We start from the raw sequence: 25887 nt of genomic DNA on the forward strand, positions 1-25887 counted from the left end.
GACTTCATAAAGAAATGCTTGGATTCTTCAGTTTTTTGTTGTTTTCTATCAGACATGCCAGGAGCCAGAATGAGTCAGTGTTCAGCTGAACATGTTGCTTCCTGGGTAACTATTGGGAATCTCTCTACAATGACCCTCCTTTTCACAAAATATGCACTGGTGGCTCTTGGTTTCTAAGATAGTCAAAATCCCTGTGTTGAGAAGTTGAAAAGTTGTGTTGCTCTCTCAAATTGCAAGGCCCTTAGCAGTAAAGTCATTCTATAGGGAAAAAAAAGTGGAGGGGGGAGTACAAGGGATTGAATTCAGGAGTGCTTAAACACTGGGCCACATCCCCAGTGCCTTTTATCTTGAGACAGGGTCTAAGTTGTGTGGGGCCTCATTAATTTGTGGAGGCTGACTTTGAACTTGGGATCCTCCTGCCTCTGCCTCTTAAGTTGTTAGAATTAAAGTAATATACCACCATGTCCAGAACTTACACAGTAAAATTTTAAAGTACTAATTCAAGATAGTAAAATCTGGTGTTTATTTTCATGTACTTATATGTTATCTATAACTGTTTTAATGTCTCCTTAATGATAAACTTATGGGAACACTATTTTCTAAGTGAGTTGATGTTTCTAAAAAATTAATGGTGGTATTTTAGTATGTTTTTACTATCTGCTATGTAGAACCCTTAGTAAAGAGGCACTGTGATACCAGTGAGATAGTATCATGATTCAACACATAACACTGTTAACACATTAACATATTGTATACAAAATATTAATCAGGTATTTCAAATACACCACAAAGTCTCAAAAATATAGATTAACAACTCTCAGGAACAGGTTTTCTTCTCATGAAATGATCTATGTTAGAACTGCTTTTTCTCCAGTTTTCAAAAGTGAGGATACTGAGTATTCTTTGATTTTTAATAAATTCCTATCTGTCCAGAGACAAGTTTTCTACACAATTCTATGATATTTATGAGAATTTCTTTGTTTGCCACATCAGCTAAGGATTTTAATAAACTTTAAGCAAAAGTTAAAGGCAATTCCTCATTTCTTACATACATAATAAAATGGAATACAGAAGAGGGCTTTCCTATATTTTTTTTATATTTCTAGCATGATTTCTTCCTTATAGATATTTTGCTATTATTTAAGGCATGTATTTCAGGGAGATGTCTTTCTACCTTCCCTATAGGTATCTGGTTTCTAATGTTAAATTTGAAATTTGAGTAAAGACTTGGGCACAGTATTCACATTGTTTAGGGGTTTTATGCACTATGAATTCTCCAGTGATTAGTAATGTTTGATCAATTCCTAAAAGTTCTGCAACAGAATGTACATTTGAATTACCTCTCCCAGTTATGAATTCTCTGGTATTGAGTACAGCGTGGTTTTTGATTAAAAGCTTTGCCACATTCTTCACATTTGTAGCAATACTTTCAAGTATGAATTCCCTGGTGTTGAAGAAGGCATGCTCTTTGAGTAAAACCTTTGCCACTTGCTTCACATTTGTAGGGCTTCTTTCCAGTATGAATTACCTGGTGTTGAGTAAGGTGTGCTCTCATAGTAAAACATTTCCCACATTCTTCACATTCATAGGGCTTCTCTCCACTATGAATTCTCTGGTGTCGAATAATGTACTGTCTGTGAGAGTAACCTTTGCCACATTCTTCACATTTGTAGGGTTTCTCTCCAGTATGAATTATCTGGTGTTGAGTAAGGTGTGCTCTCATAGTAAAACATTTCCCACATTCCTCACATTTGTAGGGTTTCTCTCCAGTATGAATTATCTGGTGTTGAGTAAGGTGTGCTCTCATAATAAAACATTTCCCACATTCTTCACACTTGTAGGGCTTCTCTCCAGTATGCATCCTCTGGTGTTGAGCAAGGTAATATCTGTGAGTAAAGCATTTGCCACATACATCACATTTGTAGGGCGCAGTATGAATTTTCTGGTGTTGAGTAAGCCATGCTCTTAGATTAAAGCCTTTCCCACATTCATTACATTTGTAGAGCTCCTCTCCACTGTGAATTCTCTGGTGTAGAATAAGCTTTGCTCTTTGAATAAAACCTTTGCCACATGTTTCACAACTGTAGGGCTTCTCTCCACTATGAATTCTCTGGTGTTTTGTAAGTTGATATCTTTTATTAAAAGCTTTGCCACACTCATTACATTGGTAGGACTTCTCTCCAGTATGAATCCTGTGGTGATGAGTAAGGTAACTTCTTTTAGTAAAACATTTGCCACATACATCACATTTGTAGGGCTTCTCTCCAGTATGAATCCTCTGGTGTTGAGGAAGGTAATTTCTTTTAGTAAAACATTTGCCACATACATCACATTTGTAGGGCTTTATTCCAGTATGAATTCTCTGGTGTTGAGGAAGACTTCCTCTATGAGTAAAACCTTTCCCACACTCTTCACATTTGAAGGGCTTCTCTCCTGTATGAATTCGCTGGTGTTCAGTAAAGCTTCCTTTATGAGTAAAGCCTTTCCCACATTCATTACATTTGTAGAGCTTCTCTATACTGTGAATTTTCTGGTGTTGAGCAAGGTAACATCTTTGAGCAAAACCTTTTCCACATGTTTCACAATTGTAGGGCTTCTCTCTCCTATGAATTCTCTGGTGTTGAGTAAGGCATGATCTTTGAGTAAAACCTTTGCCACATGTTTCACAACTGTAGGGTCTCTCTCCACTATGAATTCTATGGTGCATTGTAAGTTGATCTCTTTTATTAAAAGCTTTGCCACACTCATTACATTTGTAGGGCTTCTCTCCCGTATGAATCCTGTGGTGATTAGTAAGGTAACTTCTTTTAGTAAAACATTTGCCACATACATCACATTTGTAGGGCTTCTCTCCAGTATGAATCCTCTGGTGTTGAGTAAGGCTTCCTCTCTGAGTAAAAGCTTTCCCACATTCTTCACATTTGTAGGGCTTCTCTCCTGTATGAACTCGCTGGTGTTGAGTAAGACTTCCTTTCTGAGTGAAACCTTTTCCACATTCTTTACATTTGTAGAGCTCCTCTCCAGTATGAATTGTATGGTGTTGATTAAGCTGTGAACTTTTATTAAAACCTTTGCCACTTTCTTCACATTTGTAGGGATGCTTTCTAGTATGAATTCTCTGGTGTTCAGTAAGAGTAGAAACCTGGTTAGAGGTGTTGCTTGTTTCATTATGTGTGTTCCATACTTTCCAGAACTCTGTATCTGAATTTTGATTAAGCAATAATGAGGACACAGGGGCTTTCCCACAACAATTAAAAGTGTATGTTTGGGCATAAGAAGGAATTTTTTGTTCATTGCTGAACAATGGACAGTTTTTAAAGAAACTTTCAAAATGATCATTTTTAGAAACTTGTCCTTCAGTTATATATGGAATACTTTTCTGAGGTATTAAATGTTCTTCAGGTCTGCTGACAAAATTTTCATTATGGACATGCACTACTGATTTGTCTTGTCCTTTATAACAGGATTTCCAATCTTCATTCTCACCTACACTGTCCTGTACTTTCTTTTGTTGTAAATAGTCAAGGTCACAATTTCTATATCTTCTCTTTATCACTTTTTTTAAACAAAGTTTTATACAAGACTCAGGTGAAATTTTCTGGGTATAATGAGAGTTCATGGCTGAAAGAATAAAAATAGGAATTATTTTACATATTAGACTGGGAATATACTTAACAAATATAACATGATATTATAGGTAGTCAGGACACCAGCAGGGTAGCAGAACAGTATATCATAGGCCAACAAGCCTCCATAAATATATAAACTAAATAAACAATTGACAGACAAAATTTCTTTCTGAGAATTACCCAAAGTATTCACAATATCTATAATGAATATATTATTAAGGAGGCAGTAGAGCAGAGGAAAGGAAAGTGTGTTACTTTTATCCACCAGACCTTCCTCCTCCACAATATAGCACTGTGCACAAATCAACCTCAATTCTACCTAATAGAAAATGTATAATGGGAACATTTCCAGCTTTGGGGGGAACTGTCTGAAAATTACTTCCTGTCAATCAGGAAACAGACTTGAATATAATAGATAGATTTCGGATGACAATAATACAGATATTCAACAGGGTTTAAGGGCTTATGATCTCTAATGAGAAATAGGGATAAATCTTTTTAATGAGAAAAATAAACACACACCCACACACATGGCTAATATCAATATTACATGAATAAAATCACTAAATAACAATCAAGACAAATAACTTGGTTTTAAATTTTTATAATTTCGAATTATTTACTGATTTGTTTCACTGACAAATTAAATTTCATTTGCTAAGTATACTTTAAAATATAAATAAAATATAAAATATAAATAAATGATGAAATGACTAAATATACCTAATTAACAAGTACACTGTTTTAATGTAATTATCATTTTCGTGCTTAAAAAATTGTATTCATTCTATTAGCATTCATCAAGAATAGAGTATATTAGCTAATGTGGTGGTACAGGCCTGTAATCCCCAATACTTGGGAGGCAGAGGAAGGAGGATCTCAAGTTCAAAGCCACATTCAGCAACTTAGCAATGCCATAAGTGACTTATTGAGACCCTGTATCAAAATAAAATAAATTTTAAAAATTTAAAAAAGGGTTGGGCATATTGCTCAGTTATTACGTACTTCTGTTTTCAATCTTTGGTTTGCTCCTTCCACAGAAAACAATATAATACATTACACTCACCATGGGTACAATAGAACTCTTGACCTTTTTATATCCCTTACAATAATACTTTGCAGACATTGACCAACACTTCACAAAACACAGTACTTGTAGCCATTTTACTCTCTGCAGTTCTGATTTCCACATGTGAATCAGATTACAGACACAAAATTATGTTTTGTGTCTGCCTTATTTCACATAATGCAAAGTACTGCATATCATCCCATGTTACTGTTAGTGACAAAATATCTCCTTTTTACTGTTAATTAATGGTAATAAAAACATTTTTTATTTATTAAACAAAAGATGGACACATATTGCACTGAGCATGGTACTTGAGATATGTCTTCAACATACTGATTTAATCCCCTCTGGATACCTATTTATAATTTCTATTTTCAGATCTTGGGGTTATTCTACTTTTAATTTTTTTTATGTGTGGTGCTTAGGATTAATCCCAAGGGTACTGTACCACTGAGCTCTACACAAGCCCTTTTAAAATTGTTTGAGACATGGTGTTAAAAATTTGCCATAACAGGCATTAAACAAAATCCACTTGCAAATCCTCTCCATTATCTAAGATTACAAGCATGTATCAGTGTGCTTACCTCTTTTTGAATTCATTAATAACTTCCATGTTTTTTTCCAAAATGATTAATAGTCTACCATTGGCTGTTTTTCATACGGACAAATCAAAAATACTATAGTACAAAAAGAGATACTTGGCTTAACCAAAGAAACAAAACAAAACACTAGCAATTGAAAATGATAACTTCTCCACCAACATTTGGAAGGTTGGCTTCCTCCTTGAACTTTTTGGACCTCTCAACTGTGTCCTCTGATTCATGAATTTCTATCTACCTGGGAACATGGCTCAGGGCTCTCTCCTTTGCTCCAGAGCAAGGTGTGCAAATATGGTTTAGAGACAATAAGATGTGTTCATTGGAAAATAAAATGACTATTTTTGGGATTCTTCCTGTGACTACTGATGCCTCCATTCTTGTACTGTAAAGAAAAGAAATTGGACTTTAATGTGTAGGTCACATCATTTGGTATCACAAAATTACTGTAAGTACTACCAATCTAAAGAAAAGGGTATATAACACCTGAAGAAAGGGAGACATTAAGGACTAAAAGTAATGAAAGTAATATTTTCTTCTCTGGAAAAAAAAAAAAAAGAGGAAAAAAACCCTGCCCAAACCTTTTACTTGAAAGCAAAAATCTGAAACTCATTCAAGAAGAGCAGAAGCTTCCCAAAGATATTCTCCATGGGAAGGAATTAAGAATTCTGATTAATGATGAATTCTGAAGGGAAGCGCTGCTCACCCAGGAAGATCAGGTTTCTGTAGTTCTCTAACATTACATCTCTATATAAATTCTGCTGAGCAGGCTCCAGGCATTTCCATTCCTCTTCAGAGAAATCAATGGCCACGTCCCTGAATGCCAATGATTCCTGAAATAAAAATAGGTAAATTGATAGTACATTGACCAAAATATCATTAACAGGGAGCTTTTAAGTTGAAAGAAGATAAAAATCAGAGTTAGTAGAAGTGGCTTTCAAGTAGGTGAGTAAATTTTAATTATTCAAGAAAATACTTTGTAACAGTGATATTCTCTACTCTATAATTCTGAAGAGTGTCGAGTCATATATACATAATATGTGTGTGTTTATACACACACACACACACACACATATATTTATATGTCACCTTTATGAAGTAGAATGTAAAATTAAGGTATCAATACAGAAATATACACTTTAATTGCAACTCTAATATCATAAAACAAATTTTCTATTTCTAAGACAAAAAAGTTATAGTGAGTAAAAAAGATGATTCTCAAATTTTAAATCAAAACCATGAATCAGAGATTTACTAAAATGTAGACTCTTGCTCAGTAGTTCTGGGATGAGACCTGGTTTTCTGAATATGTAGCAGTAATTCCAACCTGGTAATCCTAGTGCCAGTGGGCCAAGAAATACTCCTGCATAACAATGAAGTAGACCAGTGTAGGGAAAAAAAAAAAAAAAAAAAAACCTTGCTGAATTGGAGTTCAAATATTTCAAAGGATTTATGTACTTTTCATGTCTTTTTCATGTCTTTTTTCAGAAACCCAAAAGAATGTGATAGCAGTAACGATATTCATTTTTATGGCATTTTGTCAAACACCCAGTAAAATACCTAATTTTTACCCAAGTTTATTTGACCGTAATTCAGAAAAAAAAGGAGAGCATTAAAGTAAATTTAAGGTCTGGAATTGTGGCTCAGTGTAGAGCACTTGCCTAGCATGTGTGAGGCACTGGGTTTGATTCTCAGCAACACATATAAATAAATAAAATACAGATCCATTAACAACTAAAACAAATTCATTAAAAAGTTGATTTAAAGTGTGAATTTTTAGAAAAATTTCAGAGCACGTAGTGATTATAAATGAGAAGACTAATGGAAACATGTTAAGAAGAAACAAAAGCAGATTGATGAAATGATATTTAACTTATACATGTTGGAAGACATGTATAAATTATGGGTTTGTTTGAGCTATCACAAGGCAAGGAGTTTGCTTTTTGGAAATCTGGAGGTAAAATTCCACCTATGCACACCCTGCCTTGGCTTGGACAGCCCTAGATTTAAACACAGCCACCCAAAGGTAGAGAGGAGGTGGGCATAATCTGCTAAGCCCCCAAAAAGTTGTTTTTGCCGTCTTCATCCCATGTTCCTGAAGAAGTTCATCTCACTGAATTCCTTTGGGGCACCTATCCATATAAACTACTGCTTGGATTCCATCTTTTGTTAGATCAAATCTCTATCACAGCTGAATCATTTTGCCATGCCCCTGCTTTTAGTAAATAATTTTTTTCTCATTTCTGTACTTTCTAATTAATTTTCCAGTCTGGCTCACCATCTGTGTTGGTTACCCATCCATCTGCAGTGTTGGTTGCAGCAGACTATATATGCCACATAGCACACATAGGAGCAGACTATATATGCACACATAAAAATGTTAACTTTATACATGGAAACAACAGACAATTTTTCATCCAAATAAGAATAAGTCATATCTTCCATTTGGTAAAACAAATCAATTTGGGAGGATGCTCTTTTAAAAGACACTATTGAGATACACACTTTTAACAATAGAGAATAAAATAAGAGCCACAGTTACTGGGTCTTTTATACTCTTTATTTTCTCCCTGTTATTCAAATTCATCTTGAGGTACACTTTATAATTTTCAGGCACTTGTTTCTTTCATTGAAAATGCAAGGAGGTATGTCTGTAAGCTGAAGGCAGAATAAAATGAAAGCCTATAGGACTGTGGTCTGCTTCAGAATTTTCAGTAACAAAGCCAATAACCCTGGTAATCAAAATCCAAAGGCTACGTTCACCAAAGCAAGGCACAAATGAAAAGTACTAAGAAAAAAGCGGGTTCTATATCAAAGATAAAAGTTTATGTAGACTGTTTAGAAAAATCCTATCAAGATTCCTTAAAATAATGAAAAAAAAATTAACTTTATAGGGAAAATCCTGCAAACAGCATTTACACCAAAGAAATAAGGTTAAAACAGCTGTAATATAACAAATGGTACAAAGTGTAAGTCAACATAAAAGAACACATCATCATTGCTGTGATATCAGTGGCCAAATCAAAACAAAAATGATATAATATGGAACTTTATTAGACTTTCCTTGGCATTCTAGAGTTTGGGTCTCTTCTAATCATTCTATTCTTTTAGAACTTAGTAAGTTTCTAGATGCAACCAATGTGCATTTAATTGACTCTTTTGTATTTATACCTGAAAGAGCATCCAGACGGAAAGAAAACAAAGCACAGTTCACTTCTTTGGCAACATCTAAAGACACAAAAACATCCCCAATGGAAATCTAGAATAGCAAGATTTTCTGATGTTCATTTATCAAAAAGGTTTTTTATTTGTTCAATCCTGCATGTCATGTAAACATGGCATGGCTTGGATGAAAGTGTAAGAAAAAGATTCCCAATATAGGGAGTATATATGGGCATATATGTTTTAAAGAGTTAGTGTTGGTATTGTAAGAAGAAAAGGAAACAAAATAGCTAAAACAAGTTAAGCACAAACCTGAATGGTATAGAAGTAAAGGTGTGCACATTCCAAATATGAGGTACTTTGGGGGAAAATACAATGCTGCCCCTAGCCTGGTCCACGCACCTAGAAAACAACATCTTTCTCCTCTTTCTCTAGGCTTCCTTCTCAGGACCGACTGCTACAATTCAATGCCTTATATGGAAAATACGTGCCTCAGAAAACAAAACACAAGTCTCCCAAGGAACTTCTTTTATAGGCTCAAGATAAATTTAACTAGAAATCACTAAGCTGTGACTTTCCTGCTTCCCAATTTTATTCATTCAGTTTTAAAAGAGAAAGGAACCACTACTTAATGAATAAAAGTATTCACATTCAGTGAAATTTCATCTTGAATTAGAGACTGAATCCAGGGACTATTTACAGATTTACCAATAGCAACATCCATAGCCTTTTTTATTGTTATTTTTAATTTTTTTATTTGTTCTACTTAGTTGTAAATGACAGTAGAATGCATTTCAATTCAACTGAAGCACAACATTTCAATTCTCTGGTTGTACACAATGCAAAGTTGCAACATTTGTGCAACCATACATGTAACTGGGGTAATGATGACAGTCTCATTCCATCATCTTTTCTACATCCATGACTCCCTCCTCCCCACCATCCCCTTTGCTCGATCCAAAAATCCTCCATTCTTTCCATACTCCCCATGTCCATTACGGATAAGCATCCACTAATCAGAAAACATTCTGCCTTTAATTTTGGGGGGATTGGCTTACTACACTTATCAAGATATTCTCCAACTCCATCCATTTACTTGCAAATGCCATAATTTTATTCTCTTTTAATGCTGAGTAACATTTCATTGTGTGTATGTGTATGTATGTATGTATGTGTGTGTATATATATACATATATACCCACACACACACACACATACACACACATATACACACACTCAGTTTCTTCACCTATTCATGTATTGATAGGCATCTAGGTTGATTCCACAGTTGAGCTATTGTGAATTCAGGTGCTATAAACATTGGTGTGGCTGTGTCACTATAGTATGCTGACTTTAAGTCCTTTGGTATAGACCGATGAGTGGAAAAACTGGGCCAAATGGTGGTTCCATTCCAAAATTTCTGAGAAATCTCCACAGTACTTTCCAAAGTTGCACCAATTTGCAGTGTCTGAGTGCACCCTTTTCCCCTCATTCTTCCTATGAATGTAACAGCATCCATTCCATGCTTTGAACATAACACTTCCTGCTCTATCACTGTGGCTTATCTTAAAGCTGATTTGTCTTTATTTTTCCTGTCTATTTTCCCTCTATCCTTCATAATCATGAAAAATATTAGATTAACTTTCTTCCTGTCTTTAGTCAGGGCTTAAGCCAGGTTATATATAATCTTCCTTCAGCAGAGCCACCATAGGAACCAAGAAATCCAGAGTTTACAGGTGGCACAAGAATTATTAAGAAATAACTCTCTCAAGACTATAAATGAATTATGAATCCTGACAGGGCACAGCTGGAGGGTAGTCTTAGGCTCCAATGACCTTCATAAATTCACCACTTTAAAGGACCTCTGTACACCTGGCAATTAGTATCACAGTTTCTAGACAGGAGTCCTGAATTTCTCTTTTGCTAGCAAAGCAATAAAATTTCCTTTTCCTATATCAAAACCTTGTTCTCATTATTGAATCAGGATTGAGAACAAACACCATGCTTTCAGTATCAAATCTGGTATGATGAATAAAACTGAGAGTGCCCTGCTCCGGCCCTCTTGGCAGTTCTTGCACTCTGAGCAACCCCACTTCCACACTGATGAACTCACTAACAGCTGAGCCTGGAGAATTAGGAGACAGGTGAGTTGCCTCAGGTTGTTCTGGAGGAGCTCTACTTGTAAGTAAAGGGAGGGTTTGAGGGACCTTCCTAGTGGCTGCCAAGGCTCCTTGGCTTCTGGGACCTCCTACCTTCTCTCACTAAATGGTGTAGGTTTCTCTATCATGAGTCTACTCTGGGAAAAGGAAATTGAATACAGTGACGTGATAATGTGGACATCTGGTAACCTCCTACAGTATGCACACCAAAATTTTTGATTCCACACATCTGGCCCTCTATAGGGGAATGTCTGGTCCCTCTTTCTGAGGACATGTATGGCACCATTGTTGTCAGAGTTGTGGCTATATGGCAGTAGGGAACATAGGATATATTTCCCCATCTGGTCTGTTTTAAAGGCTCCCTTCTGTTGGCCAAGGTTTAGGGGAATCCCCTCTGGTTGTCTCTGTGTTTTTGATTGAATTCTGCTGACCCTTTAAGACATGGGCAAGGCTACATTGGTCTCACTTGTAGATTCTTGGGAATAATTCTGGCTGAGAGTGCCACAAATTATTATAATCTGCCTAGAAAAACACTGATGTTTTACTATATAAAAAAAGTCACTTATTGACTTTCTGAATTATTATATAATCTTGCTACTGGGATTAATCTCTCAGAGGTAGGTAAATGGAAGAAATTCTACATGTGCAGGTAATCATGAAGTTGCATGAGGAGTCTGACTGGTCCTGAAACTAAGTTGATGGTGTAAAAAAGACACTGTCTTTAGTGCGCAAGGATACGAAGACATCAGAAAACAAAAGTTTGCCCAGCATTGTTTCTCAGCCCAGTCCCAGAGAGCTGGAAATCATCCCACTGTGGGTCAAAGCAACCAGGTCTATGTTGGAAAAAAAAAAACAGAAAACTCTGAGGTTCAGAGAAGTAAATAAAGAGGATTTGACCTCTGTCTTGCCTTGCATCTCCATTACACAAGCTGGGTGAAGAGACATAAAAGGACATGAGAAAAAGTCCTTATCTGGAATTCCAGATTAGCCAATAACCTGAATTTCTATGCCACATTGAGAACAGGCTTTATTCAGGTGTCACAGACCAGAGACAGTTATGTGTTTTCCTAAAAATGTCATGGTTCTGCCATAGTTGGGCCCCTATTTTTAGACTAATAACTAAATGTCTTTATGAAACTCTAAAAGGAACAGAAGCCAAAAATATAACTTGTACACCAGAAAGCCAAGCTGCCTTTGAGAGGTGAAAATAGAGCATCATGACAGCCCCTACCCAAGCCTGCCCGACTCACAAAGACATTAAGACTATATATGATTGAGAAACAAGGTACAGCACTAGGAATTTTCATACAGTTACTGGACATAAATTGTGGCTAGAAGCTTACTTGTCACAACATTTTGACCACACAAAAAAAGAAGGGTCCTCCTGCCTTCAGATGTGACTACCACTTATGATTTACTAAATGAGGTTGAGAAACTCACTCCACGTCAACCCTTATTCTGTGAGTTCCTCATGGAGTCCTGGTATTGCTGAAATATAATGATGGGTTTAAGCTGACTGCTGAGAGGATAGGGAGATTGCAGGTCATCCTATTAGTAATAGAAATGTCAACCTCAAGAGAAACCATGCCACCTTAAATCAAGCAACCATGTTACCAGAAGATAGTAATGGGCCAATACAGCATGACTGCTCAGAAAGCTAAGAAGACTCTTCAGCAAGTGGCATTTGCTTCAGTAGCCTATGATTGAACTAGATAGGGCATCTTCAAGGATAGAAGCAAGTTCATGGACAATGGTCAGTGGATAGCTGGACACTCTGTCATCAAGGAACAATACATATTTAAAGTTGAGGCTTTGCTGCTAAAACATCAGCCCGGAATGCAAAACTAATTTCTCTGAAAAGAGCTCTCCACAACCAAAGGTAAGAAAGTAAGCATTTATGCTGACTCAAAATATGCTCTCCTGAGAGTGTCAGCACCTGGAGCTATCTGGAAAGAAAGAGGAGAGCTTGCTGCTAAGAATGACATTTATAAAGGCCTTGAAATGACTGGCATTGATATAGTCTGTGGCCACACAAAAGCAGGTGGCAATCATGCACTATAATGATCACCAGAATATTGACATCTAGGTGGCCAGGAGAAATCAGGCTGCTGATTGAGCAACCAAAAGGGCAAGAAAGAACAGATTCTTTTTTTTTTTTTAAAGAGAGAGTGAGAGAGGAGAGAGAGAGAGAGGGGGAGAGAGAGAGAGAGAGAGAGAGAGAGAGAGAGAGAGAGAGAGAGAGAGAACTTTTAATATTTTTTTTTTTTTTTAGTTCTCGGCGGACACAACATCTTTGTTGGTATGTGGTGCTGAGGATCGAACCCGGGCCACACGCATGCCAGGCGAGCGCGCTACCGCTTGAGCCACATCCCCAGCCCCAAGAACAGATTCTTTATCAGGGTCCTGAAACTCAGCTTCAATCAGACCAATGCAAACCTTTTCATAGATGAGAAGAAGAATAGGGCAAAGAAAGTTTTGACTTTTGGGATAACACTGCCAAGTGTAGTGAGACTCCTGTGGGCTCATCCTTCTGCCTGAAGCACTGGCCTGCTCTTGATAAAACACTTCGATGAGAGTGTTCACTGTGGGAAGGGTGCCTTGGCAAATTTCTCCAAGCCCCAGTGGTGAGGGTCATGCCTCCATTGGACTATTCAGCAAGAAATATAGAGCAGTGTCTTTTGTACTCAAACAATCCAAAGACTGAGGTATTTGACCATAATGTCTCAATATGTAAAAACATAATATTCCTATGATTGACAAGTAGAGTTTACCCAACGTCCTGTGTCAAAGGAACCTGCAGATATTTGCTAGCATTGGTAGATATCATCTCTGTGTGAGTCACGCTTATTCCACCAGAACAGAAAAGACTCCAGAAAAACACAAATCCTCTGGAAAGAGCTGATCCTGAGACATGGGCTTCCCTCCTCAAAGCAAAGTGACAATTAACTATCTTTCACTGCAGAAGTGGCCCAACAAGTGAGCAAAACATTGCATATCCAATGGAAGTTACATGCTTTCTGGAGACCCCAATGTACAGGAAAAACAGAAATCACATCTTAAAAAGGACAGGCCAAGAAGCCAGCCTGCAGTGGGAATAGGTGTCTATGAAGTAGGAAGTAAGTAGAATTTAATTAGACATTATTACCCTAGGTGCCTATATGATCACATGACTGGTATGACTCTACATATTTACAATCAGAAGAATGAGAGGTTATACTTCATTTTTGTATGTGTCAAAGTGCATCATACTGTCATGAATGAACAATTAGAACAAATAATTTTTTTTTAAAAAAAGATGGAATCTAAATTATGAGACCCACCTGCAGTGGGAATAGGTATCTGTCAAAATGCTCTCCTCCAAAGGATACTGATATTAGCAGGAATAAAATTGTTATATATGACTACAGAATGCATTACAATTGACATATAGAGAACAATTTTTCATATTTCTGGTCATACATAAAGTAGAGTTACACCATTTGTGTCTTCATACATGTACTTAGGGTAATGATATCCATCTCATTCCACCATCTTTCCTATCCCCATTGCCCCTCCTTTCCCCTCCCACCTATTTGCTCTAACTAGTGTTCGTCTAATCCTCCGATGCTCCCCACCCCCTAAACCCCATTGTGAGAAACATTTGGCATTTGTTTTTTAGGGATTGACTAACTTTACTTAGCATTATATTCTCCAACTACATCCGCTTACCTGCAAATGCCATGATTTTATTCTCTTTTAATGCTGACTAATATTCCATTGTGTGTGTATGTGTGTGTGTTGTGTGTGTGTGTATAAATATATCACATTTTATTTATTCATTCATCTACTGAAGGGCATCTTGGTTGCTTCCACAGTTTAGCTATTGTGAATTGTGCTACTACTATAAACATTGATGTGGCTGTGTCCCTGTAGTATGCTGTTTTTAAACCCTTTAGGTATAGACGAGGAGAGGGACAGCTGGGTCAAATGGTGGTTCCATTCCTAGTTTTCCAAAGAATCTCCATACTGCTTTCCAGATTAGTTGCACCAATTTGCAGTCCCACCAGCAATGTATGAGTGTGCCTTTTCCCCCACATCCTGACCAACACTTATTGTTGTTTGTCTTCATAATAGCTGCCATTCTGACTGGAGATAAAATTTTAGAGGAGTTTTGATTTGCATTTCTCTAACTGGTAGAGATGATGAATATTTTTTCATATATTTATTTATTATTGTATATCATCTTCTGAGAAGTATCTATTTAGTTCCTCGGCCCATTTATTGATTGAGTTATTTGGTTTTTTATTTTGTTTTGTTTTGTTTTTTTTGTTGTGTGTGGTGTGTATTAAGATTTTTGAGTTCTTTATATATCCTAGAGATTAGTGCTCTATCTGATGTACCTGTGGTAAAAATTTTCTCCCATTCTCTAGGCTCTCTATCACCTCACTGATTGTTTATTTTTCCTGAGAAGCAGCTTTTTAGTTTGAATGCACCCAATTTATTGATTCTTGATTTTAATTCTTATGCTCCAGAGTCTTATTAAGAAAGTTAGGACCAAATCCAACATGATGGAGATTGTGCCCTCTTTTTCTTCTATTAGGCATGGTGTCTCTGGTTTAATTCACAGGTCCTTGATGCACTTTGAGTTTTGTGCAGGATGAGAGATAGGGGCTTAATTTCATTTTGTTGCATTTGGATTTCCAGTTTTCCCAGCATCATTTGTTGAAAGGCTATCTTTTCTCCAATGTATGTTTTTGGCGCCTTTGTCTAATATAAAATAACTGTAGTTATATGGGTTTGTTTATATGTCCTCTGGTCTGTACCACTGGTCTACAAGTCTATTTTGGTGCCAATACCAAGGAAATGTGCATTAGAGAACCCTTTTTTTATCATGGTGAGAAGGCAGAAAATATAGAAATAGCAACCCCACCCACAACAGAAACCTAGTTAAAATAGTATGTACAACAATTAGTCAAAAAAACTGCTGTACCAGAGTGCTTCTTCCAGGTCACCACCAAGGCGAAAATTGCCTCTCCTTCCCTTCTAGTAAAAATTCAAAAGATAATTTATAACAGGCAATAATCTTTAATTCTAGAAACCCCTCCCCACCCCTCTATCTGCACAGGAAGAACCTTAGAGATGTAGGCACCCAATTTTCCATAAAAAGTGACTGTGGGGAAAATGAACATAACCCTTGCTGCTCTGTCACTGTGACTTATTCTTTAAATTACTGTTTCTTCCTTCCTTTTCTCCCTCTCTCCATTCCTAACCATTGGAGGAGCAAGAGTAACCTTCTTCCTGTCCTTGGCCAATTATCTCTCCTTTACCCCTTGCACCACGGGAATTTAAAAAAACAAAAACAAAAATCAAGACTTCAAGGCTGGCTGGCAACAGAAAATTTAAGAAATGGCCATCTTTCAAGGATAACAAGTAAATTATAACTCCTAATAGGGCACAGCTAGAGGGTAGCCTTATCACTAAGGACCCATTATTCCCCAGGGCAGTTAGAATTCCAGCCTCTGGGTCAGGAGTCCTCTTTCTCTTTCACTAACACAGCAAGAAACTTATTTTTCCTTTTCTCAAATCCTTGTCCTCACGATGGATTGGCAATAAAAACAAGGACAGAAAGCAAGTGCTTCTCTTAACTTAGGGATGCTTCCTTTCCTAGTTTATCAATGCATCTTTAAAATACACTTATCTGTGGGGCTAGGGTTGTGGCTCAGTGGTAGAGCACTCGTCTGGCATGTGCAAGGCACTGTGTTCAATCCTCAGCAGCACATAAAAGTAAACAAATAAAAATAAGTGTATTGTGTCCAACTACAACTTTAAAAATATATTTAAAAATAAAATAAACTTACTTGTTACCCAAATCTAAATTTTGTACATGTGATCATATACAAACAGCCTCACTAAAAATTATACCCTCAGAAAGGTCATTAAATTCTCTTAGAAACACATCTACCTTTGGATCCCCAGTTTCCCAGTGCTCTGTAGCTCTCTCAGGGGAAAATACTCTTTCCATGCTTAATGGAAACAAAATGTGACAACAGCAGCAGAGGTGTCTTAGAAATAACAGGAACCTCAAAAACATCATTTACAGGTTCAAAAGTTTGCCTTAGTTTACAACTTTTTGTATGTTTGGGGCTGAAATCCACCTGTCTTGCCTCTTAGGAAATATTTTTCTGTGTTTCAAAAGCATATTCACTAATTTTAGTCTTGTTTTTTCATATCATTTTTTTCCTATGAAAAAAAACAAGCTTAAAATTAGTGAATATGATTTTACAAACGGAAAAAATCAGGGTGATCATACTGCTGAGTTGAACACAAACATGTCTGACACTAAGGTCAAGACAGGATATTGGCTGGGGTTATGGCTCAGTTGGTTGCATGCTTGCCTTGCATACACAAGGCCCTGGGTTCAGTCCCCAGCACTACACACATACACACACAAAAAAAAAAAAAAAAAAAAAAGTGAAAAATTATTCCACAAAATCTTCCTCCTGCAAGGACTCAATAATCATCCTCACTATGAGGCACTGTTTTGTACCCTCATATCTGCATAAAGTTGAGTTCTTCCCAGAAAACACCAGTAAAAATTTACTGAGATAATCTTCCTAATTCTTTTAAATATTTTAAAAAGGCATATGTGTCCAAAAAATGTACATAAGCCCAAAGTACTTTGAAAGGATATTCTAACAGGACCATGGAAAGGTCCTGACCCAGTAATTGTCTGGAGTCGGGGGTCTGTTTGTGTGTTTCCACAGGGAGAACAGCAGCCGATTTGGATTCCAGAAAGAGTAACTAAAGCGATTTCTACAGACCAAAAAGAAGATGATTTGGCTCAAATCCATAACAACTGATATCCAAAACTCCAGTTTGGCTATTCTTGCATCTGTGACAGAACCAGGATGCTTTTTTCAATATCTATTTTATTATTGCCCTTTCCCACATCATGAAGTTCTACTTTGTTTTTTGAGCTCATATAGACCTAGGTTAATGTTTTGCTGATCAGTTCTATAGAATTTTTAAACATTGTAATGGAGATTTCACCTGTAAAAAGTTATAAGGCCTTTACTATTATGTTATGTGTTGTATGTATTATATTATGTGTGCACACTTGTGTTTTGTGTTATATGTTTGAATGTACGTATGTCCATATATCATATATGATGAGCGCTCATGAAAAAATGGATCCAAATATATTTTTTTTCACGTGATTTAAATGGTTTAATTTAAATTGGGTAAACAGCTATTGAGGATTGTTTTAATGTATGAACAAAAAAGGTTAACAGATCTGTTTGTTTACTTTCACCTTTACTTTTCATTATATTTAATAATTCTGTTGAAGATAAGGTACATTGTTAAGAAAATTGTTTTCTAAAAAAAAAAAGAAAGAAAGAAAATTGTTTTCTTTTAGTGCCTTCTGGAATGTTATATAATTTTTTCTTTAGTCATTATTGCTAGAATTCCTATCTTCATCCCAGTGCCGGTGAAGACAAAAATAAAACCAATCTACAGCTTCTGCAATAGCCATCACTGAACTGCTTGCAAAACTTGCTTGGACTATGTATCACCTGTATGCATTGGGAACTCACTTGTATGCATTGTGAACTATCTGCTGGTGCAGCGACTTGTAGTAGTGTTGGGGTATTTATGCTGATGGTGTCATCGGTGGTACAATTTTTCCAAAAGGAGCCATCACTGAACTACTTGCAGAACTTGCCTGGACTATGAATCACTTGTATGCATTGTGAACTCACCTGTATGCATTGTGAACTATCTGTTGGTGCAGCGACTTGTGGTAGTGTTGGGGTATTTTTGCTGATGATGTCATCGGTGGTACAATTTTTCCAAGAGGAACCATCAATTGGCTTAGTATATCTTCCTCCCTTCTGCTTGTCATGGTCGTTCAGCTAAAATTTGGGGACCAACAGAGGTGAGGCAAAGAACCTCACCCCCCCCCCAGACGAGTAGTCAGTGACAGGTAAGATCCAATTGCAATGGTACCAACCTAAGACAGGAGGCTGACGCCTTGAGGTCAGCTCATCTGATAACGAGTAAGGACCATATGTACTATTGGACAACCTAACGCAGGCACGGTCCCTAAGCCACATGCTTGTTGTTTAAACAGAGAGGGGGAGATGTTGAGAGCCACAGCTGAAGGGGCCCCAGCAAACTTCCAGCTGCCAGCAAACTTCCAGCTACCAGCTGATGATTGGCTCACAGCGGCCCCAGCAACTTCTAGCTGCCAACTGATTGGTTCCTCTGCGGTGATGCTCATTGGGCTGTTTCCCTGCCCTTTCAAACCATGGAGCTGCTCATTGGGGGACTTTTTTTGGCTCTGCCCACGCGACCCAGCCAATCGGCCTCAAGAGCAGGAGGAGTGGGGGAGGTTGAGAGGCTTGTGGGAAGCCGGTGGTGGCAGTTGGGCTCTGAAGGTTTTTCCTGAGGAGCAGTTTTGTTTGGCATGTGTGGTTCTAAAAATAAAGTTTGTTTCTTTTGACAAGTGGCTCCTGATTGTGCCCAGCCAGACTGCGGCAGTACTTGGAAAAAAATATTAGAAAAACACTGTGTCTATGCAGCATGAGAAACAAATAGTTCACAACCTGGATAAATCTATACACGTAGGCATTTACAAAGAGCCAGACTGTAGGACAGGCTCCTCTGGATTGGATATGCTGCTTCCCGCACATTCGGGAGGCCCAAGAGGACACCCCAGCTGTCCTCCCGCAGGAACACCACCCACAGAGGTGGACCCTTCCTGAGGATGGTCCCTAGTCTCACCGCACAGCTGGGGCGAGGCTGGGCTGCTGGCAGGCTACTGGCCAGACAGGGCCAAGGCAACCACGCAGTGACCTGAGAGAGGGCTGGTTCCCTGCCGCGGTGGACCTGGCAGGAGGAGAAAGCCCCACAGTCAAAGAGCAATACCTAGGTTGGCACCTTGTGGCTGCCACACCAAGACCTGCACGGAACCTGCCCTCCAACCTCCGCAGACGGCCCATGGATATATTTACATTGGTGCCTTTTATACAAATGATATCCCAGGTCATCAATCTCTGCTACCATTTGCATTAGATTTAAGAGTGGGAGAATCCCAGAAGCCAACATCCTGCACTGAGAGATAACAAAAAAATCTTGCATCTTAAAGCACCAGAGGCTCTGTGTATACCTCCCTTCCCTAAATGATAGTTCCTCTCAGGGGTTTGAGTACACCATCTTTGGGACAGCACTGAACTCTGACTTAAAAGCTCATATCTATCAAGAAAAAGTCAAATACCTTGGTTACCATCTGACTGAGCAACAGAACAGACAATAACTGGACCCCTAAAGAAACAGGAAATCGGCTCAATTCCAGTCCCTTCAACCTGCCATCAGACTAGAGAATTCTTGGGGGCTGCTGCATTCAGCCATATATGGATCCCCAATTTTTAATTATGGCAAAACCTCTCTACGAAGCCACAAAGGGGGGAGAATGGGATCTTCTAATATGGGGGCCAACTAAGCAAAAGGCCTTTAAGAACATTAAACAAGCACTCCCAGTGCATCTGGACTAGGGCTCCCTGACCTCACAAAGCTTTACTTTCTTTATGTCCATGAACAGTCTGGAGTGGCTATGGGAGTCTTGACTCAGGTGCTGGGGACATGGACATCTATCCAAACAGCTGGACTCTTTAGCCCAGGCTGGCCACCTTGTTTATGGGCCCTCGCAGCCACAGATCTTCTGGTATTGAAAGCTGATAAACTGAAAATGGGACAAAGATTGGTTTTCAGGTTTCCTCATTTGACATTGTTAGAGTACAAAGGACAATACTGATTTACTAATGAGAGAATGGTCAATACCAGGATATGTTATGTAAAAACCCATGTGTCCATGTTAAAGTCATCCAGACTCCAAACCCAGCAACTTTGCTGCCCCTCAGACCACGACAACCTGATCACTACTATATTGAAGTCATGGATGAAATGTTCTCCAGCAAACCAGACCTGGCAGACCAGCCCTCAGGGACCCTGATGTGGAATACTTCGCAGATGGAAGCAGTTTCATAAAAGATGGGGTATATTTTGCTTGATATGCAATGGTCACTCGGGACTCCACTGTTGAGGCATAACCTCTGCCTCAGGGAACTTCAGCACAAAAAGCAAAACTTATTGCTTTAACTCAAGCACCTCAGTTGACAGCAGGAGTCAGTGTGATTAGATACATAGACTCAAAACATGTGTTCGCTGCCCTTCATGTTCATAGGGCCTTATGTAAGGAAAGGGGGCTAATTAACTCAGGGATTAAAAAAAAAAAGTATAATATATGGGCAAGAAATTCTTCAACCTTTGGATGCACTGTGGGCTCTCAGGAAGGTTGTGTTTATATATTGTCAAGGTCATCAAAAGGGAAACACTGTGGTTGCTCAGGGCAACCAGAGAGCTGACAGAGAAGCCAGGTCAGCTGTCTGCAAGAAACAAGAAGAAAATCCAGTCCCAGGTTTAAATGCTCCACTCTGCCTGACTGATCATCTAACAGAATGGGGGCCAACATATTTCCCAGCATGAAAGTAAGTGGTTTAAGGCTGAAAAAGAAAATTTTCTCCCGGGTGGATGGTGGAGATTTTCTGATGGCCAGCATAGCCATCCTGGAGATTCTAGCCCCAGCCTTTATCAGACAGTTCCACAGGAGAACACGTTGGACATACAGCATTTGAGACAGTTCTGAGTCAACATTTCTATGTCCCCTGGCTCACAAACATCACCCCGGATGATCTGTAAATAATGTGCTTACAACAATCCTTGTCAGTTGCCAAAGCTCCCACCAGGAATCCAAACTATAGGAGGAGCACCTTTTGAAGACTTAGAAGTAGACTTCACTGAACTATCACACTCAACGGGGCTATAAATAACTTTGGGGTTTTGTGTGTTCCTACTTTGACTAGGTGGAAACCTTTCCCACCACCACTGGAAAGGCTAGGGAGATACTAGGATGCTTCTCTGGGAAATTATTCCCAGATTTGGTGTCCCAATAACTATTGGCTCAGACAATGGGCCAGCTTTGGGGCAGAAGTGATACAATTACTGACCAAAAGTTTAAACATCAGATGGAAGTTCCATACTGCCTATAGGCCACAGACTTCTGGTAAAGTTCAAAGGATGAACAGAACTTTAAGGCTCAATTGGGTAAGCTGTGTCAGGAGACTCACTTACATTGTGATGAACTTCTCCCTTTTACACTGTTGAGGATTAGATCCACTCCCACTAAGATGACTGGATTCTCTCCTTATAAGATAATGAACATGAGGACCACCTCTTATTAGGGGACTATTGGGAGACTTAAGAAAGATAAGAGAATTAACCCTGAGACTACAGCTTCAGGCCTTAGTGAAAACTTTACAGGTTCTCAACCAATGTGTTAGAGAAAGACTGCTAGTAAGACTGACCACAGATGCACACTCCTTTAAGCCTGGAGATTGAGTCTGGGTCAAAGAATGGAATATTCAACCCCTAAACTTCTTTGGAAGGGCCCTTTCACTGTTATTTTATCCACCCCAACTGCAGTAAAGTTTGCAGAGATAGGTCCCTGGATTCATTACATCAGACTCACCCCTGCAGCTGCAGACTGGGAGTACTCTCCAGATACTGCTATGCCTTTGAGGCTGACCATCTGAAAAAAAAAAAAAAAAGGAAAAAAAAAATGAGCACTGGAGAAGCTTGAGGATCAGAAGGACAACAGCCCTGCTCCAGTCACTCTGGACGCTGACTGGCCTATGCACGGCTGAAGCTTGAATAGATTACAGCCCTGATTCAGCCACACAGGAGGGACTGGCTAATGAATGCATGATGAAAGATAAACTTCCCACCAAGACTAATGAACTCTTTCAACCTCTAAGATAGTTCTTATACTGTAATGCATTGCCACTCCTTGCTTCTAGACATATACATAGTTCTCTGTTTGGTTTTTGCTACTGGTTTGATAACAGTAACTCCTAATGACTGGACTCTGGGTAACAAAATTTCATTTATACTTTTTTATCTTGCTTATATAAGTTTTCTAGGGTTTGTCTGGTGTTATTAGTTTGGCTTTGTTAATTTATCCTGTTTACCGTATGCTACCCAAAATGTTACTCTATCATTTAGCTTGGTTTTCTTTGATAACCTTAAGGGATTCTGCCCTACACCTATTCTAACAGTGGAGATCATGTAAACCATGTGTCAAGCCAAACTACTATAACCAAGAGGTGGTAAAACATATATTTAGGACCTGTCTCACCAGAGGAATGCTATAGATGAATAACTGGAAAGAAAAAAGAGGTTCAGTGGGAAGGAACTTGATTTAGGAGGTCACCAATCTTGGGATGAAGGTAACTGGCTACCCCAGAGCACTACTGCCACTTCTCATCCCGCTACCTGGGCACAAAATGGCAGTTGAGGCAATAGAACTCCTATTTACATGCTAAACAGAATTATTCACTTACAAGCTGTGCTAGAAGTTATTATTAATCAGACTGCCACAGCCTTTGACCTCCTAGCCACACAACAGACCCAGATGGGAGTAGCTAACTATCAAAACCACTTGGCATTAGATTACCTACTGGCTGAGGAAAGAGAAATATGTGGAGAGTTCAACAGCTCAGATTGTGGCATTCATGAGGATGATAACAGATAAGCAGTTAAGGATAAAGCCAACAACACAAGAAAACTAGAACACATGCAAGTTCATACCTATAAGGGTATTAAAGTTTGGGTCCCAAACACGCTGTTGGGAGATGGTTTTCAACTCTTGGTAGATTTAAAACCTTAAGTGGTATAATGGGTATTCAGCTGTTAACCTGTTTATTGCTCCCATGTTTTGCTCCACTGTGCATTAGAACTATTGGGTCCACTGCAGAAGTTGCTGTTGAAAGGATGACAACAACTAAGGTTTTGGCATTATATAAGGCTTTAAGCCAAGATAATGGTAATGATGCTCTTAAATTTAAAGGATTAAATTATGGGGAGCATCATTAAAGGAACGCCATAATTTAATTTAATTTAGTGGAACCCCTTTCTCCACAGAAAATTCTTAACTGGGCTTCTCCAGAAATCTTCACCCTGGCTTATTTTAGGATTGTCAGCAAAAGAGTCTGTACAAAAGAGTTCAATGTAGATAAACTTCCTATTCTCCTATTGCCACTTGGCCACTGGCTGGGAAGAAATCAGCACTCCAGGTGCTAGACACCCCTTATTAGTTTTTCAAAAACATGTATCCAGTATAGTAGTTTGTATAAATGTGTAAACAAGGCCTCTGGCCTTGAGCTGGGGCTTCACAGAGATGTCTATATTTCTAAGATAAGAGAAGTTACCAATTGGGCTCCATGTAATAGCTGGCAGGGAGAGAAAAGAAAGGGGAGAAGAAGCTCTCCCCTTCTCAGGTGTTGTCCTTGAAGGGTTAACTTTCCCAGAACAATGAAAGAAAAAGCTCTTTTATGTGAACTTCTGCAGACTGTGAACTTCTGAGCCCCTCCAGTTACATGATGGGTATAAAATTCTGAAACTACCTGAACCCAGGGTTCAGGGGACTCATTGATTATAGCAAAAGCTGTGCCCTCTGAACCTGGCTGCAACCAAACAAAAGTGTTTCTGGCTATCTTCGGTGCCTTGCTTCCTCTGTCCCTACAACATTCACAGTAACTAATAAAAGAAACACTGAAATGCCTTTTAGATTTAAAAAGAAAAAAAAATGGGAAACAGAACATTCAGCTACTCCCCTGAGAGGATCCACCCTCTCACCTCCAACTCCTCTCTGGGAGCTCAAGACACAGGGAATGGTGTACACTAGACACTCCAAGAGGATTTAGACTTGGAGTTCTGACATCTTGTGTCAGGCAGTTCTGAAACCCAAGGCCAGGAAAAGATGGGAGGGTGGGGTGAGGACATATCACACACTGACGTCTGCAGAGAGGAATCTCAACTCAAAAAATTGTGGTAAGTTTTTGCACAAAGGAAACACACAGCGTAAAGCACACACATTTCTTTCCCCAAATGGTCAATCAATTCTCTGCTTTCCTCTCATGAAAAATGCTTAAAACAGAAAACAAAAATTTTAAAAAGTGCCATTCAGCACTTGGAGGATAAAATTAGGGGGAAAAAATGATGTGTCCATTTGAAATGTAGCATGGGAGACAAATAGTTCACAACCTGGAGAGGAGAATTCGGCATTGCAATAAGGACAGGGAGCTGGAAACCTAGGCGTTTATCTATAACTTAGGCATTTATGAAGAGCCAGGCTGCAGGACAGGCTCCTCTGGGTTGGACGTGCTGCTTCCCGCACATTCGGGTGGTCCAGGAGGAGGGGGAGCTGGGGTCCCCGCAGACCCCAGTCATCCTCACGCAGGAACACCACTCACATGGGTGGACCCTTCCTGAGGATGGTCCCTGGTCTCACCGCACAGCTGGGGAGAGGCCGGGCTGCTGTCAGGCTGCTGCCCAGACAGGGCTTCAGTCAGGGCCGAGGCGACCATGCAGTGACCCGAGAGGGGGCTGGGTTCTCGCCGCGGCTGACCTGCGCTCCGCTAGGATGGCCAGGGTGGCTGAGGGCAGCGCTTCCCCGAGGAGGACTAGGGGCTGCAGACTGGAGAGGACCGGGCGTCCCACCCACCGTTTCAGGTTCCCGCCGCGCCAGTCCTGCCAGTTCCACGCATTGGCCGGGGCTCCAGACGCCCCCGCTCACTCACCATTTCCTGGTGGTCGGGAGCGCAGTGCTCTCCGGTGGGTCCCCTGCGCTTCCTGGTAAAGCCACGCGGACAGAAGGACAGAGAGGGAGCGTGAAGACAGGTCGGGAGAGCTGCGGGCTCCGGAAACCAGAGGTCCCAGAAGGCAGAAGCCCGCCCCCTCCTCATGGGCTCTGCGCTGGATTGGACAGATCTCATGATCACGCCTCTGAATGGACAGGACTTCAGGGCCCGCCCCCTGGAACGGAGCATTGAGCCAAAGCTCTGAGTAACAGTAGATTGCATCCAACCTAGGATGAATGAGAACAGAATGGCAAGTTCTTGGCGACTTTTGATTTTACTCCAGTACAGGATTTATCCCAAGGACAGTCTGTCACTGGGTAATGTCCCCAATCCTTTTTTTTCCCTTTTTTTTAATTTTAAGACAAGGACTTTCTAAGTTTCCAGGGTGGCCCCTAACTTGGAATCCTGGGAATTTCAGTCATGCTCCACCAAGCCTATTTTCTTTTACTTTCGGGGTTATGGATATTGAACCCAGAATTTCAACCTGCAGCTATTCTAAGGCATGGCTTCTGTTGAATAGCGGGATTTGGAACTATT

At 39.4% G+C, this 25887-nt stretch overlaps 1 protein-coding gene across 1 annotated transcript; it reads right to left on the reverse strand.

The window, feature by feature from the left end:
- Positions 1-225: 225 nt before the first annotated feature.
- LOC308632484 (uncharacterized protein) lies at positions 226-25485 on the reverse strand (the record flags this gene model as incomplete). The annotated part of the gene is made up of 7 exons (XM_081264578.1): positions 226-258; positions 1913-2530; positions 2831-3621; positions 6001-6127; positions 18355-18507; positions 22182-22241; positions 25291-25485. 7 exons carry the CDS (start codon positions 25483-25485, stop codon positions 226-228), a joined length of 1977 nt encoding a protein of 658 aa, XP_081120704.1.
- Between the last annotated feature and the right edge of the window lie 402 nt (positions 25486-25887).

Source organism: Spermophilus citellus, assembly GCF_964194105.1.
Source record: "Spermophilus citellus genome assembly, chromosome: 13".
NCBI classification, from domain to species: domain Eukaryota; kingdom Metazoa; phylum Chordata; class Mammalia; order Rodentia; family Sciuridae; genus Spermophilus; species Spermophilus citellus.